General features: G+C 40.5%; 2 protein-coding genes across 2 annotated transcripts in view; one reads left to right on the top strand and one right to left on the bottom strand.

The window, feature by feature from the left end:
• Positions 1 to 1401: 1401 nt before the first annotated feature.
• On the bottom strand, positions 1402 to 3241 carry ccdc59 (coiled-coil domain containing 59). The gene is made up of 4 exons (XM_037695634.1): positions 3003 to 3241; positions 2444 to 2774; positions 1865 to 1973; positions 1402 to 1777 (listed from the first exon to the last, which is right to left on the bottom strand). The coding sequence occupies exons 1-4, from the start codon at positions 3148 to 3150 to the stop codon at positions 1613 to 1615; spliced, it is 753 nt and encodes a 250-aa protein (XP_037551562.1). The 5' UTR covers positions 3151 to 3241; the 3' UTR covers positions 1402 to 1612.
• A 382-nt stretch (positions 3242 to 3623) lies between these two features.
• Positions 3624 to 14025, top strand: part of mettl25 (methyltransferase like 25) — an 11811-nt gene continuing 1409 nt past the window's right edge. The window contains exons 1-11 of the mRNA XM_037695686.1: positions 3624 to 3912; positions 5025 to 5195; positions 5297 to 5403; positions 5484 to 6026; positions 6218 to 6365; positions 9187 to 9281; positions 10154 to 10183; positions 10701 to 10774; positions 12670 to 12763; positions 13072 to 13146; positions 13578 to 13649. Coding sequence (XP_037551614.1) covers positions 3696 to 3912; positions 5025 to 5195; positions 5297 to 5403; positions 5484 to 6026; positions 6218 to 6365; positions 9187 to 9281; positions 10154 to 10183; positions 10701 to 10774; positions 12670 to 12763; positions 13072 to 13146; positions 13578 to 13649 — 1626 coding nt within the window. The 5' untranslated portion in view covers positions 3624 to 3695. The remainder of the gene's footprint in view (positions 3913 to 5024; positions 5196 to 5296; positions 5404 to 5483; positions 6027 to 6217; positions 6366 to 9186; positions 9282 to 10153; positions 10184 to 10700; positions 10775 to 12669; positions 12764 to 13071; positions 13147 to 13577; positions 13650 to 14025) is intronic.

Below are 14025 nucleotides of genomic sequence, written 5' to 3'. Positions count from 1 at the left end.
GAGCTTGTGGCATAAGATGTCATGATCTACAGTATCGAAGGCTTTGGACAGGTCTAAGTAAAGTGCAGCACAGTAATCCTTAACATCCAAAGCTTCAACATCATCATTAAAAACCTTTAGCGAAGCAGTCATGTTGTTTCCTGAAGCCAGATTGGAAAGAAGATAAAATATTAAAAGTCCAAATACTTCTAGACCTGAATATCACTTTTTCTAAAACCTTATCTAAAAATCTGATTATGTGTCTTGATATCCAGCAAAAAATACACTAAGGACAACCTAGGATAGTTGAACAGTAGAATCCATCAGACAACAGGACATTCTCCTCCAAAACCTGCAGCAGCTGCTCTCCTGTATATTTACAGACCGACGTTAGAACGGATGCTTCACACTGGTCAACATGGCTGTCTCAACTTTTTGCAACCACCCCATTCAGAAGTATTACTTTACATTACTTTTTTTTTTAAGTTTAAATGTCTTATGTTCCATTTTGTGTAAAATATGTGTTTGTGATTATTTGCAACTCATCGCTGTTTTTTCCTCTACATTTGACCAACTTCTTCTGAATGGAGGTTGTGCACACCGTTTTCTTTGTCTAATCATTCAGGGATTAGCAACAAAGTAAAGATCATCTTGATGTTTGACCATAAGGAACACCCCAGCATAACGCCTAATAGACTCTAGTGTCAATTCTGAGAATAACACTGCAACACCTCGGCTTTATAAAAAGCCATTTCAACACATTTATATGTTGCAAAAGTTTTGTCTGCAATTGTAAATACACTCTTCTGACCAAAAAAAATAATAATAAAATACAATGTAGAAACTTCTGTAAAAGTCAACATAAAAAAAGTTAACTCAGTTCAAGTCTCTCCTTTACTGCTCATTAATCTAATTAAACCTTACAAAGGATTCTCACAGCAGATGAACCAGTTTGCAGAAAATCACAGGATCAAACACAGAAATAGAAGTCTCTCACCTCTTTTGAGTTTGCTGCTCAGTAACCTGAAGCCTTTGTTCAGTATCAGAGCAGACTCTTTTTTTTTTTTGTTGCACTTTAGGAAGTCCTGCCTCACGGATGAACACGAGTCATTCTGTAACCATGTGATGTCATGAGGAAGCAGCCGGAGGCTTTTAGGGCTGGGTCCACACACAGAAGCATGGGAGGGGGGGGGGGGGGGGGGGGGGCAGAAAAACTTCTCTTTATGCAGTGTACAAGATGCTCACATCTTCTGAATGAAACAGTGGAACTGCAAACAGTGGCTTGAATGTTTGTTGCTGAAAGGAGTTTAATCAGACAGAAGTACATAAGACATACAATTTAGAAAATTATTGAAAGTTTTTTTTATGTTAATGTGCTAAATAACTATTTAATTTCTGAGTTTAAATTTTACTACTCAACAGAAAATAATACATTTACTGAAAACCCCTGGACATGGCTCCATATATGATAATGCCACCTTGTGGTTTGAGGCAGAAATCGAATGTTGTTCTTATCTGAAAAGTCCAAAGATTTATAAAATCTGATTACGCCCAGCTGAAAGTTTCACATTTCAGACAAAACGTGTGAGAAAATAACTTCTGGTTTTAAAAAAGCATGACGGCAGTCGCAGAGTCATTTGTCAGTTCTTTGGATCTTCTGAAGTAAATACTCCATTTGGAGGTTCAGGTTTGGCTGTCCTTTCTTCGTCTTTTTGCTCAGCATCTGAAACGTCTCCTTTTTTTTCTGCTTGTACCTCTGAATGGCTTCTTCCCTCTGCTGCTTGTTCTTCAGGTATTCCTGGAATTAAAATGGCAATGAATCCCAGCTACGAGAGAAATTTGACAGATAAAGCAACATCACCGATATCATTTGCCAGCACTTCACCTCTTTTTTTAGCCTCCGCTTTTCTTGAATTTTCTCAAACTCCTCCTTCGTCTTCTGGTACGACGTCGTCTTTTGCATTTTCTTTTTCATGCGGTTGCTTATTGATAGACTGGAGAAACAAGTCATCATAAACGGATGCTTTGTATCCAAAAACTACTGGAACGTCACACGCCATAAATCTTTGATGCAGCACTACAACAAAGTTTACTACACAAAGGATTTCAGACTCATCATTTAAAACATACATAATGGGTCTCAAACCAGTTAAACCTAAATTTGATTTAAAACACAATATACTAAATGAATGAACATTGAACTAAAAACTTTGAAAGAATTGAAGTGGGACTATGAAAGCTGTGGAAGGTTTAAAGGACATTCAAAATTAGATTACCGGTACCAATTAGCATAACGTGCTCATCTCTGTTATCAAGACATAAATCAAATCAAAAGAAAACAGAATGGTTGTTACTTTTTACACTTTTTACATTATATTAGTTGAAAACTAGGTTGAGTACAGAAATAGAAATCTTACTGTAGTCTTATTTATTTTGAGGGCTTTGTGTCAAAACACCAAGTTACCTTTTTCTCTCTGAGGCTGATGTTGATTCTGGATTCACAGAAACAGAATCTGTCAGCTCAGATCCTGCAGCAAAGTCTGTTTTATCATCATCTTCTTCTTCATCTAGCTCTTCCAGCTGCTCCTTCGTTCTCAGCTTACTTCTGTTCACTCTGTTTGCCCTGGATTCATTCCTGATTTTCTCTGCCTCTGCCAGGTACAGATGTTTCAGGTGCTCTGGATACTCCTCCTTGTACAACACTTTGGGGTTAGGGTCCTTCTTTCGTTCCTTTCGCAGCAGTTTGTTGTACTCATGTTTGACTTTTTGCTTTTTCTTGAAAGCAAAGCCTTGACCTGAGGAGACAAGTTGAATGATTTTTCTGTAATATGTTTATTTTTGATAGGAAGAGCACGTTCACACTAAAGTTGTCAACCCTTACAAAATTTGACACAAACAAAATGTTTCGTCTTACATTACAAAAACAGACACCAATGTAAAAAATATATTTAAAATCTTATCTCACAAAGTGCATTACATATAAGTTCTTTAAAAAAAAAAAAGAAGTTTAATCAGAAACCCACCTTCCTTAACGCTGCCTTTGAATTTCTTGTCGTCTGGAATCCATCTTCTCTTATTTTTAACTCCATCTGGCAACTTTTTGGCTTTTTTCAAGCTGTCATTTCTCTCTGTGAAGTTTTTATGCTTCATTTTGTGACCTACTGGAGCCATTTGAACTTGTTTTTTTAACTAAGAAAGGCGTTATATTTTAAATGCTTCTACATTTTACGCTAGCATGTCGTTCAGTTTTGACGCAGGCTGATGACGTAATAAAACAGACACGAAAAATCGAACATCTATACAGTATTTTAAATACACAAGATTTTTTTTTCAAATAAATTACATAACTTGTTGGGTTTTTATTGGATTATTAATCATATAAATGTCGGTACTGACCCAGTTTTTAGCGGTGAAGTGCAATATAATTGATTATTAACTTCATTCAAAAACTAACCAAAATATTTTTTTTCAAAAAACTATAATTTGAAAAAAAATACATAGATACAATCTGTGTATGTACCCTTTGTATGGTACATTTTTACCCTATAAATGCTCTTCTTATGTGTATGCAAAGCCTATTTATTAAAAAAATATATTATAAATGCGACAGTAATGTTGTGTATAAATCGAGTATTCGTGTTCGACTGTTTCTGTCTTACTTCACTAGTCAGAAACACCGCTTCGTACACCAGGTTCTCTTTAAAGAGCTTTAGGATATGAATTCTTATCGTTATAGCCTCGCAGAAATTCAGCGGCAGATCGATGAAGTCGTAAGGTTTTTGTCTGTAACCCTTAGCATCGCTAATGCTCACACTGTGGAGTTTTACACTCACGACGTGTGGAAACGGTTCATGGCGGTAACGCCGGAAGAGGTCCTGTCCGCCGTCAGTTCCAGCAGCGACCAGCAGAGGGAGCCACAGCACAAAGGACTGGGCAAACAAACAGGAGGTGAGAAATGTGTCCTTAGATGCCACACTGATGAGATAAAAGCCAAGGTCATTTAATTGTGTACTGATTACTTTTCAGGTTGGAAAAAGCCAGCTATAGGCCTACAGTTTGTTTTTATTTAATTTATTTTTTTTACCATAAAGCTTCAAATTATTCCATTAATAAAATGAGGAAATTTTTTCTGTTGCTTAAGACAGCATTTTATTTTCTAGTCATCAATCCATTTTCTACCTGGAACACCTCCCTACAGAGGCGCCCAGGGGGGGGCATCCTTACCAGATGCTCAAACCACCTCAACTGGCTATTGTTGATGTAGAGGAACAGTGGCACTACTCACACATAACTGGACTTACCCCATCTCTAAGAGAGGGTCCAGCTACCCTGTGGAGAAAACTCATTTTGACAGCTTGGGTCTGTAACCTTTTTCTTTTGATCACTACTCAGATTTGTGACCATAGCTGAGGGTAAGAATGGAAACTGACTAGTAAACAGAAAGCTTGACCTTGCAGCTCAGCTCCCTCTTCACCGCAACGGACCAGCACAAAGTCAGCAATACTGTGGAAGCTGCACCGATCTCACGCTCCATTTTTCCCCTCACTCACAAAAAAAACTCAAGATACTTAAACTCCTTCACTTGCGGTAGCGTCTCACTCCTAACCCTAACTCCTAACACTTTTTGCCCCACTCCCCTCAGGAAGGAGGTTGAGGAGCATCGAGTATAGAACCACTAGACTGAGGAGCAGCTTCTACCCTGAAGCTGTTAGACTCATGAATCTCTAACCCGCAGATGGCAGTCCACCCTTCTCCAAATGAGAACATGACCCTGGATTACAGGCGCTGATCCTCATCCCATTTTGTTTTCCAGAGTCCCTGAAGGGGAGAACCTGCTTTTTTTGTATGCGTGAAATTATTCATTGTTCAAAAAAAAAAAAAAGTTATCAGGAGCTGCCCTTCTGTGTTATTAACTTCTGTGATGTTATTCTGTAGGCCTTACAAGATGTCCATCTTTCAAGTGGGCCTGGAACGTGTTACTAAAATAAAATGCATTTTCTTAAAAAGCCCGATTTAACTTTTTTACACGTCTGCTTCCTAAACAGAAAGGTCCAGGACCACATTTGGGTTTTGCACAGCCTCCAATCGGCTGCTTGACATCCATGAGCTTTTCGAGGCGGCCACAGCCCACTCTCTCCCCGGCCTCGGGGTGTGTTTGAGCCGAGAGGAGCTGCTGCGGGAGCTCCGAGGCAGCGCTTCTGAGCCTGCACAGATCGGTAATGCACGCGAGGCTTCCCGCTGGAGCTGTTTTGTAGAGTGAAATGTCTAACGGGAGTGAACTTTTATGCTTCGTCACGAAACAAACTTTGTAACCCAGGAGCAGAGCTGGAGGCCGATGAGTTCATGAACTCAAAGAAGTCCCATGAAGTCCAGTCCATGTCTGAGGTTGTGGCCTGTTTGGCCCAGAACTGTGGAGTCAAACAGGTAGAGCAACTCTCCTTCAGTGATTTACGTTTGATTTTCCACACAAGTCAACATCGTAAACAGCATTTTTGACCTTCCAGGTGGTAGATGTGGGCTCGGGGAAAGGCTACCTGAGCTCCTTCTTGTCTCTGCAGTTCGGCCTTCGAGTGTACGGCATCGACTCCTCCAGCACCAACACCCACGGTGCTCAGGAGAGGAACAGGAAGCTGAAGAAGTTCTCACGAGCCTACCAGAAGCACGTCAAAGCGGCGAGGACAGAAGTGGAGGAGACGGTAAAAGGGAAGCTCGAGCTGCGTGAGGACGAAGCGGTCCTCTGCCATCGTTCTGCAGGAAGTGGGTCAGTCGGCTCCTCGCACATCAACCCAGCGGTGGAGGTGCAGCCTGAGATAATCCCAGAAACAGAGGAGCTGTTCCTTAGCGCCCTGTCGGCAGACGTGATCCAGGCTTCGCCCCCCAGAGTCGCCCCGAGTCAGCTGAGCGCTGAGGAGAAGGAGAGGAGGAAGAGGGCAAACCTGGAGAGGAAGGCTCGGAGCAGACGGGACAGCTCAGGCGGCGTGTTCGCACCGCTCACATCTTATGTCACGGCCGACACCGAGCTGCGAGAGCTCATCACCGAGCTGGAGGTCAGTGCACGCTGAAAATGAACTCACGGTTGGCAACAGCCTGAATCCGTCTGCTGAAGTTCACATTGCAGGAGCGAGCGCGCGGCGTTAAATCTGCAGCACGTCGTCATCGATACATTCCTCCATCAATCCCCACCCGTACCCACATCCTCTCTTTTCTCCCATCTCTGCGGGATTCCTCCCAACTGCAGGGAGCCGTCGTGGTCGGCCTGCACACGTGTGGAGACTTGGCTGCCAGCACGCTGAGGATGTTTGTGGCTAAAGCAGAGCTGGCCGCAGTCTGCGGCGTGGGCTGCTGCTATCACCTACTGTCTGAGGAGTTTGACCCTGACGGACAGGGTACACACACACACACACACACACACACACACACACACTCACAGAGAGAGAGAAAGATCAGAGGACAAAAAATAGACAAAACACACACACAAAACCACTCTACAAATCCAATATAACAATATTTCAACACTAATTTGAGACTATATGTTCATCAGAAATGAGAGTTTCACAAAACATTGAAGGAAAAAAAAGAAGGAAGATTTATAGAAACTATTTTTTTATGTTATAAATACAATAAAAGCAGTAAACACAATAAAAAAGTGCCCACTCATGTAAAAAAAAAAACATCTGGGAAGAGTTATAGGCTTTATAAAACATATAAAAACATTTGAACTAAACTAATCACTTCCCTCAAAAGCTTTTCACTTATGGCGGGGCTTCAGGGTACAGATCCCCTGCCATAAACCAGGGACTACTGTACTCACATGTCACTAGGATGAACATATCTACACTCCTATTGCCACTAATCACAAGTTTAATTTTAAACCTTCTGGCTGGAAAAATTACCTTTTATATTTTTAAAGTTATTTTAAATTTCTATTAAAACACGTCCTTTTAGGACTAGTTAGTTATTTCAGACATCAGTAAATGGAATAATCATACCAATAATCTAAATACTACAATCTAAAAGTACAAACCGGATTCCAAAAAAGTTGGGACACTAATCAAGTTGTGAATAAAAACTGAATGCAACGATGTGGAGGTGCCAACATCTAATATTTTATTCAGAATAGAACACAAATCACAGATCAAAAGTTTAAACTGAGAGAATGTATCATTTTAAGGGAAAAATCTGTTGTTTCCAAATTTCATGGCGTCAACAAATCCCAAAAAAGTTGGGACAAGTCCATTTTTACCACTGTGTGGCATCCCCCCTTCTTCTTACAACACTCAACAGACGTCTGGGGACAGAGGAGACCAGTTTCTCAAGTTTAGAAATAGGAATGCTCTCCCATTCATGTCTAATACAGGCCTCTAACTGTTCTATCGTCTTGGGCCTTCTTTGTCGCACCTTCCTCTTTATGATGCGCCAAATGTTCTCTACAGGTGAAAGACCTGGACTGCATTCTGGCCATTTCAGTACCTGGATCCTTCTCCTACGTAGCCATGATGCTGTGATTGCTGCAGAATGTGGTCTGGCATTATCGTGTTGAAAAATGCAGGGTCTTCCCTGAAAGAGATGACGTCTAGATGGGAGCATATGTTGTTCTAGAACCTGAACATAGTTCTCTGCATTAATGGTGCCTTTCCAGACATGCAAGCTGCCCATGCCACAAGCGCTCATGCAACCCCATACCATCAGTGATGCAGGCTTCTGAACGGAGCGTTGATAACAACTTGGGCTATCCTTGTCCTCTCTGGTCCGGATGACATGGCGTCCCAGTGTTCCATAAAGAACTTCAAATCGTGACTCATCTGACCACAGAACAGTCTTCCATTTTGCCACACTCCATTTTAAATGACCCCTGGCCCAGTGCAAACATCTGAGCTTGTGGAGTTTGCTTAAAAATGGCTTCCTCTTTGCACTGTAGAGTTTCAGCTGGCAACGGCGGATGGCACGGTGAATTGTGTTCACTGACAATGCTTTCTGGAAGTATTCCGGAGCCCATTCTGTTATTTCCTTGACAGTGGCATTTCTGTTTGAGGTGCAGTGACGTTTAAGGGCCCGGAGATCACGAGCATCCAGTAGAGTTTTACAGCCTTGACCCTTACACGCACAGCGATTGTTCCAGATTCTCTGAATCTTTCGATGAGGTTATGCACGGTTGATGATGATAACTTAAAAGTCTTTGCTATTTTACACTGAGTAACACCATTCTGGTATTGCTGCACTATCTTTCTGCGCAACAATGGTGGAATTGGTGATCCTCTTACCATCTTGGCTTCTGAGAGACACTGACACTCTGAGAAGCTCTTTTTATACCCAATCATGTTGTCAATTGACCTAATTAGTGTTAATTGGTCTTCCAGCGGTTTGTTATATGTTCAATTTCCTGTTTCCAGCCACTTATTGCTACTTGTCCCAACTTTTTGGGGATTTGTTGACACTGTGAAATTTTGAATCAACATATTTTTCCTTTAAAATGTTACATTTACTCAGATTAAACTTTTGATCTGTCATCTATGATATATTACGAATAAAAATTTACATTTGCCATCTCCACATCATTGCATTCAGTTTTTATTCACAATTAGTTTAGTGTCCCAACTTTTTTGGAATCCGGTTTGTACATGTACAGTAAGTACTTGATTGGATGCTACTTTAAAATCTATCAAATGTACTGACTCGCTGGAGAGGCTTATTCACAAACAAATTTCCCTAAAACATCACTGAGTTCATGTTTGTCCTTATTTGTGTATTTTATGTTTGTATTCTTTGTATTTGATGTGCTGAGAGTCAGCAGTTTTTACATTTGAAGTTTTTGGCCGACACATCCAGTGGAGTCTGGGATCTCTTTATGGTCACGTTTTTATTTTTTTGTGTATGATGCTAACATTGGAGCTTTTATGCCCAAAATCCATTGAAAAGATGTCAATAGTTTTCCACCCTGGAGTCCAAATATTCTTTTTTCTTGTGAAATCACGTATTTTGTTGTCTGCAGCTCCAGTTTTACAGGAGCTCCACGTTTCCACAAACCCTTCTTTGTCTTCTTACTATATTAACAGTATTGCACAGTGAGAATCTCATCTCCTCAGGATGCCTTCAGGCAACACAAATTGGCCCGTTTTGAACAGGAACTGCACTCGTGGAAACAATTTGCGGGAGCCCCACTGTTCCGTCAGCACACTCAGAGTTTATCGCCGTGTGTTCCCCTCACAGAGCGTTTGCAGACTGCGTGTGGTTTCCCCCTGAGTCAGTACCTCCGCCATCAGAGCTGGTTCTGTGGCAGGAATGCCAGGATGTCAGCGTGTTTGGTGAGTCTGACGATGCAGGAAGAAAATGTGCGTCTGTCCAACAGAAGCCTCAAACTGACAGTAAAGCAGGCTGATGAGCCAAGACGCCGTCATCACCCTTAGCTGAAGTAAATACTTTAGATTATCTTGTTACGCTGCTGCGAGTCCAGGTCTGAGGTTTATTGGCGGGTTAGCGGGGATTTGGTTCTTGGCCAGTATTGAACATTCTTCAATCTCAAAGCAGGCGTGGCATTGTGGGTGGGGCCTAATAGATCAGGACCCACCCACTTAAACAGTGTTCCCAACTGTGGTCCTTGAGGAACACCATCCTGAATGTTTTACTTGTTTCCCTGCTCCAACACACCTGATTCAGTGGTTTTAATTACTTCAAGTTCTGCAGAAGCCTGCTCAGAATAAACGACTAAAACATGCAGGATGGTGTTCCACAAGGACCACAGTTCGGAACCATTGGTTGTAGAATAGATGAAATCACAGTTTCACTGCATTTTTACTGAAAATCGAACATTTCTGCTTCCATTTTCTTTAGAAAAGATAAATAATTTACTGGTGCATTTGACATAAAAAAAAAAATCAAATGAAGTTGATGTCTGCTTACTTTCATCTACACAGAAAAGAAAAAGTCATCCAAAAGTTGCTGATTGCACGTAAAGCAAATAAATCAACATGAATTGGAAGCAGGTGGGGGTGGGATTAAATGTACCGGAACAAAATGCTTCACTTTAGTGAACTTCGGTGACCTTGTTGGTGTCTTGCTGCCTGATACGAATGAACGCTTTTAGCCAAGCAAAAACATTTTTTTTCCCCGTTTTTGTTCAAATTCTTTTCCAGGAAACACTTAGTTGCAACAGTTTGTCTTTTTTCTTTTCTAACAGGCTCTGGAGAGAGTTTCCCTTGGCCAGGGGGTGAGTAAAGTCTGTATCCTAATCAGAATCATAAACTAATAATCATCATCACACACAAATGGCAACGTATTTATCTAATCTGTCATTGCGCTCATCCAAACAAATGTACTGACCTATTTTCAACCCATAAACATAGATCATCACCGTCACCCGGGCTGTGTTGATCTTAATTGTAGATTTGTGCATTCTAGCAATCAGGGCATTCATTCTGCTTTTGTTTTCAGCCTCTGATTGACTTGGGTGTATTTATTTGAAACGTGGAGCTCGGAGGCTGCAGGCCAAACCCGATACACAATACCCGTCGTCGTTAATGTGGAATGTTTATAAATATTAATGCAATCACAGAAAGATTGATCACTTGCTGGAACGGAGGCACGAACCTAAAAACAAGCTTTAATTGCTTGCCGGTGTTGCAAAGTGTCAGAAATGTTCATCTACCAGGCTGCATGAAGGGAAGAAGAACGGTGCTAGAGAAAATTGTAAATTGCCGTCAATTTATTTATTTTTTTAAACGCAGATCCAGATGGAGTCTCTGTTCTACAGAGCCGTGCTTCACGTTCTTCTGAGGGACCACTACAGCTCCTATAAAAGGTCACACACACCACCTTCATACACGTCTCTTTCATTGGCTTCAGTCTAAATTGTTTTTGTGGGAATGACGGAGAACAGAATAGGCGTCAAGCTTTCGTTGACGTCCAACCAGGGGGTTGTTTGCATTGTTCTGAACCGAAGGGGGGTTTTGTTTCTGCTTTGTTTAGATTCCAAATGAACCAAAACCTGCGAACTGGAGCCACGTGTGCTCAGACGTAGACCAGGCTTTGGGGAAATGATCAGGTCATGCCTAATGAGTTGAAATTAGTCCTTAGTTGACTCAAAGGTTAGCTTCAGAGTGCTGACATCAGCTGTTGAAACATTACGACTTTAGACATTAACAGCTATGAACACTGATTTGAGCTCTTTAAACTTGATGCCAGCATGAGAGAATGTGCTCATAATGTCAACACTAACGTGGTTTAATGGCAACAATTAAAATGGTCTTCTAACAGAACAGTTTGCAGCATTTCCTTTAAAACAAGCAAGACACATTTGACTTCTTGTTGCTGTAGATATGATCAAAACTTCTCCAAAGACCCAACTATGGAAGTAAATATGCGTCGCTAGGATTTGAATTAAAAATGCCACTGAAATTTTAATGTTGCATGTTTGTATTTAATTTTTCATTGAATTTCATTAAAATATATTCAGAATACGTTTTTAACCTTAAAAAAAAATCATCGTCATTATTGCTATACGTTTGAAATTTCACGTTATTTTCACTTCAAGCTAAAAATGCACACTATTATTTCAAAGTGATCACATTTTCAATAGTTTTAACTTTTCAGTGTTAAAAAAAAATTGGCACATAAAAAAAATTTAACCTTTCAAAATTCACACTATTTTCAGTCTCCTGAGATTCAACAGGCTCAGTTTCGCAGTCTAAAAATTCAGTGTAAAAAAAAAAAGGTAGGGTTACTTCAGGTCACAGACATTAGCAAAGGATGCCAGAATCCAACACCCACATCTTCTTTCTTAGTCACGTGATGTTACGCTTGTTGCTCCGATTTTTGAAGGAAAACGGCATCTCAGAGGCGGTCATGGAAGCTAACGCTAACTCAACAGTGAGTTTTATGTTTAAATTTTTCTGTAGTATGTTTTTTTTTTTTTTTTTGCACATCAAGTTCGATACTACATAAATCAAACTACAGAAAAATGAAAACATAAAACTCACCGTTGAGTTAGCGTTGGCTTCCATGACCTCCTCGGAGATGCTGTTTTCCTTCAAAAATCGGAGCAACAAGCGTAACATCTCGTGACTAAGAAAGCAGATGTGGGTGTTAGATTCTGACATCCTTTGCTAATGTCTGTGACCTGAAGTAACCCTGCCCATTTTGTTTTTACACTGAATTTCAGACTGCGAAACTGAGCCTGTTGAGTCTCAGGAGACTGAAAATATTGCGTTTGAATTTTGAAAGGTTGACTTTTTTATGTGCCAAATTTTTTAACACTCAAAAGTTAAAACTATTGAAAATGTGATCACTTTGAAATAATAGTGTGAATTTTTAGCTTGAAGTGAAAATAACGTGAAATTTCAAACATATAGAAACAATGACAATTATTATTTTTTTAAAGTTAAAACTGTATTCTGAATATATTTTAACACTAAAAAATTAACATGCAACACTAAAATTTCAGTGGCATTTTTAATTCAAATCCTAGCGACACATATTTACTCCCACGCCCACCGGCCCTCTGATCCTCACGTTAATGACTTATTAGCAGTGAAAACCCATCAGCTCTCCCCAGTCTGGAGCCATTCATCAGAAAGGTTTGTTTGCTAAAGCCGTCGTTTAAAACCAAAAATGGAGACACGGCACGAGACTGAAGGAGTGACAGGTTGTTTATGTCTCTGTGCCAAAGCTGAGAAGCATTACACGTTTGTTCCACAGTGAAAAGAGAGTCGGGAACGTTTATTCCAAGGCGACGTCGTTCGTGGACTACGTCCGTCGAGCGCTGCGCAGATTGGAGCTGGATGACTCGAAGGTCAGGTGGAGAGAACCGCATTCATCTCGCAACACCTTCCAGCACCGAACTGTTGGAAACCTTACATAAATACAGCTTTGACAACGTGTCGCAACTAATTTGTGATTTTTTAAATTTATTTATATTTTTGGACCACCAGGTCTAGGTTAGATCTGTGTTTAGAAACTCTGAATGTGTGTTGACAGTCAGAATCACGTTTGCCGTCTGGTAATCAGAGAATAAGATGTCTGTCGCAACGTTTAAAAGCCACGAAGCACTTTTAAATCCCGCTCACGACCTGTACATGACACCTCCTTCTGCTTTTCCAGCTTTCGGACAGTGACATTCAGGCCTACAGTGACCTGTACAGAGCACGAATGGGCGAGATGCATGCCTTTAACATGGTGAGTTCCCCAAAATATCGTTATAAAACCATTCGCAACACATTTGGTTTTATCTTTATCCAATACTCGGAGCAATTACCGCCACAATTACCGGTTTGGATTTAGTGTAAAATATTTTCATTCCTGCAAATGACCAAAACAAATGACAGCCCTGTGGGGATTGGAGAGGTGGAAGAAAAACAGCCTCCGTTTTTTTTTTGTTTCCTTCTTTCTCAAGCCACCAATTATGGTGTCAGCCAGAATACACATTTTCTTTTCTTACTGGTTTAAAACACTCGAATGTTATTTTTTCTTGGAACTAGCTATTGGGACAAATGTCATGATGGGTTTTTGGTATGGGTGCCTTATCAGAGCGGTTTGTTCCAAATGTGTGGTAGCGTTAACGTTTACTGTACTTAAAATAAAATGGAGATTTTTCTTCCTTTTTGTAGCTGAAGGTGACTCTTGCTCCGTGTATCGAAGGCCTGATTCTCCTCGATCGCCTCTGCTACCTTAAAGAACAGGTAAAGATTCTTTTGAATGGAACAAGAGAAAAATCTTTACAAAAAATAAGCTGTTTTGTGTAGCTTTCTTATGTTACTGTAACTAAAATAAAATGTCTGATAATGCAGCGTGAATGCTGAGTGAAGGAGCTGAAACAGAGTTGTTAGTCTAAAAGAAGCAGAACACTAGCTAAAAAGAGACAAAAAAAAACCACTAGCTGAAAGGCAGAAGTAGCAAAAGATCAGCCTAAAGAAAAAAAAAATAGAAAAAGGCTAGCTAAATGTAGCAAATGGCTAGCAAAAGCTAAAAGCACCAAAAGGCTGGTGAAAACGTTAGTTGACAGAATAGTAAAAGGCTAATTAAAAGCTAAAAGTAGCAATAGGTTAGTTAACAGCT

Source organism: Nematolebias whitei, chromosome 22, assembly GCF_014905685.2.
Source record: "Nematolebias whitei isolate Nwh7 chromosome 22, NemWhi1, whole genome shotgun sequence".
Taxonomy (NCBI): domain Eukaryota; kingdom Metazoa; phylum Chordata; class Actinopteri; order Cyprinodontiformes; family Rivulidae; genus Nematolebias; species Nematolebias whitei.
This window is presented reverse-complemented; position numbering and strand designations above follow the sequence as displayed.

Coding starts and splice junctions, on each gene's coding strand:
- ccdc59 (XM_037695634.1), bottom strand. CDS start 3,150: ATGGCTCCAGTAGGTCACAAAATGAAGCATAAAAACTTCACAGAGAGA. Junction 2,775..3,002: donor CAAAGGCAGCGTTAAGGAAG/GTGGGTTTCTGA, acceptor TTGTCTCCTCAG/GTCAAGGCTTTGCTTTCAAG. Junction 1,778..1,864: donor AGCGGAGGCTAAAAAAAGAG/GTGAAGTGCTGG, acceptor TTTTAATTCCAG/GAATACCTGAAGAACAAGCA.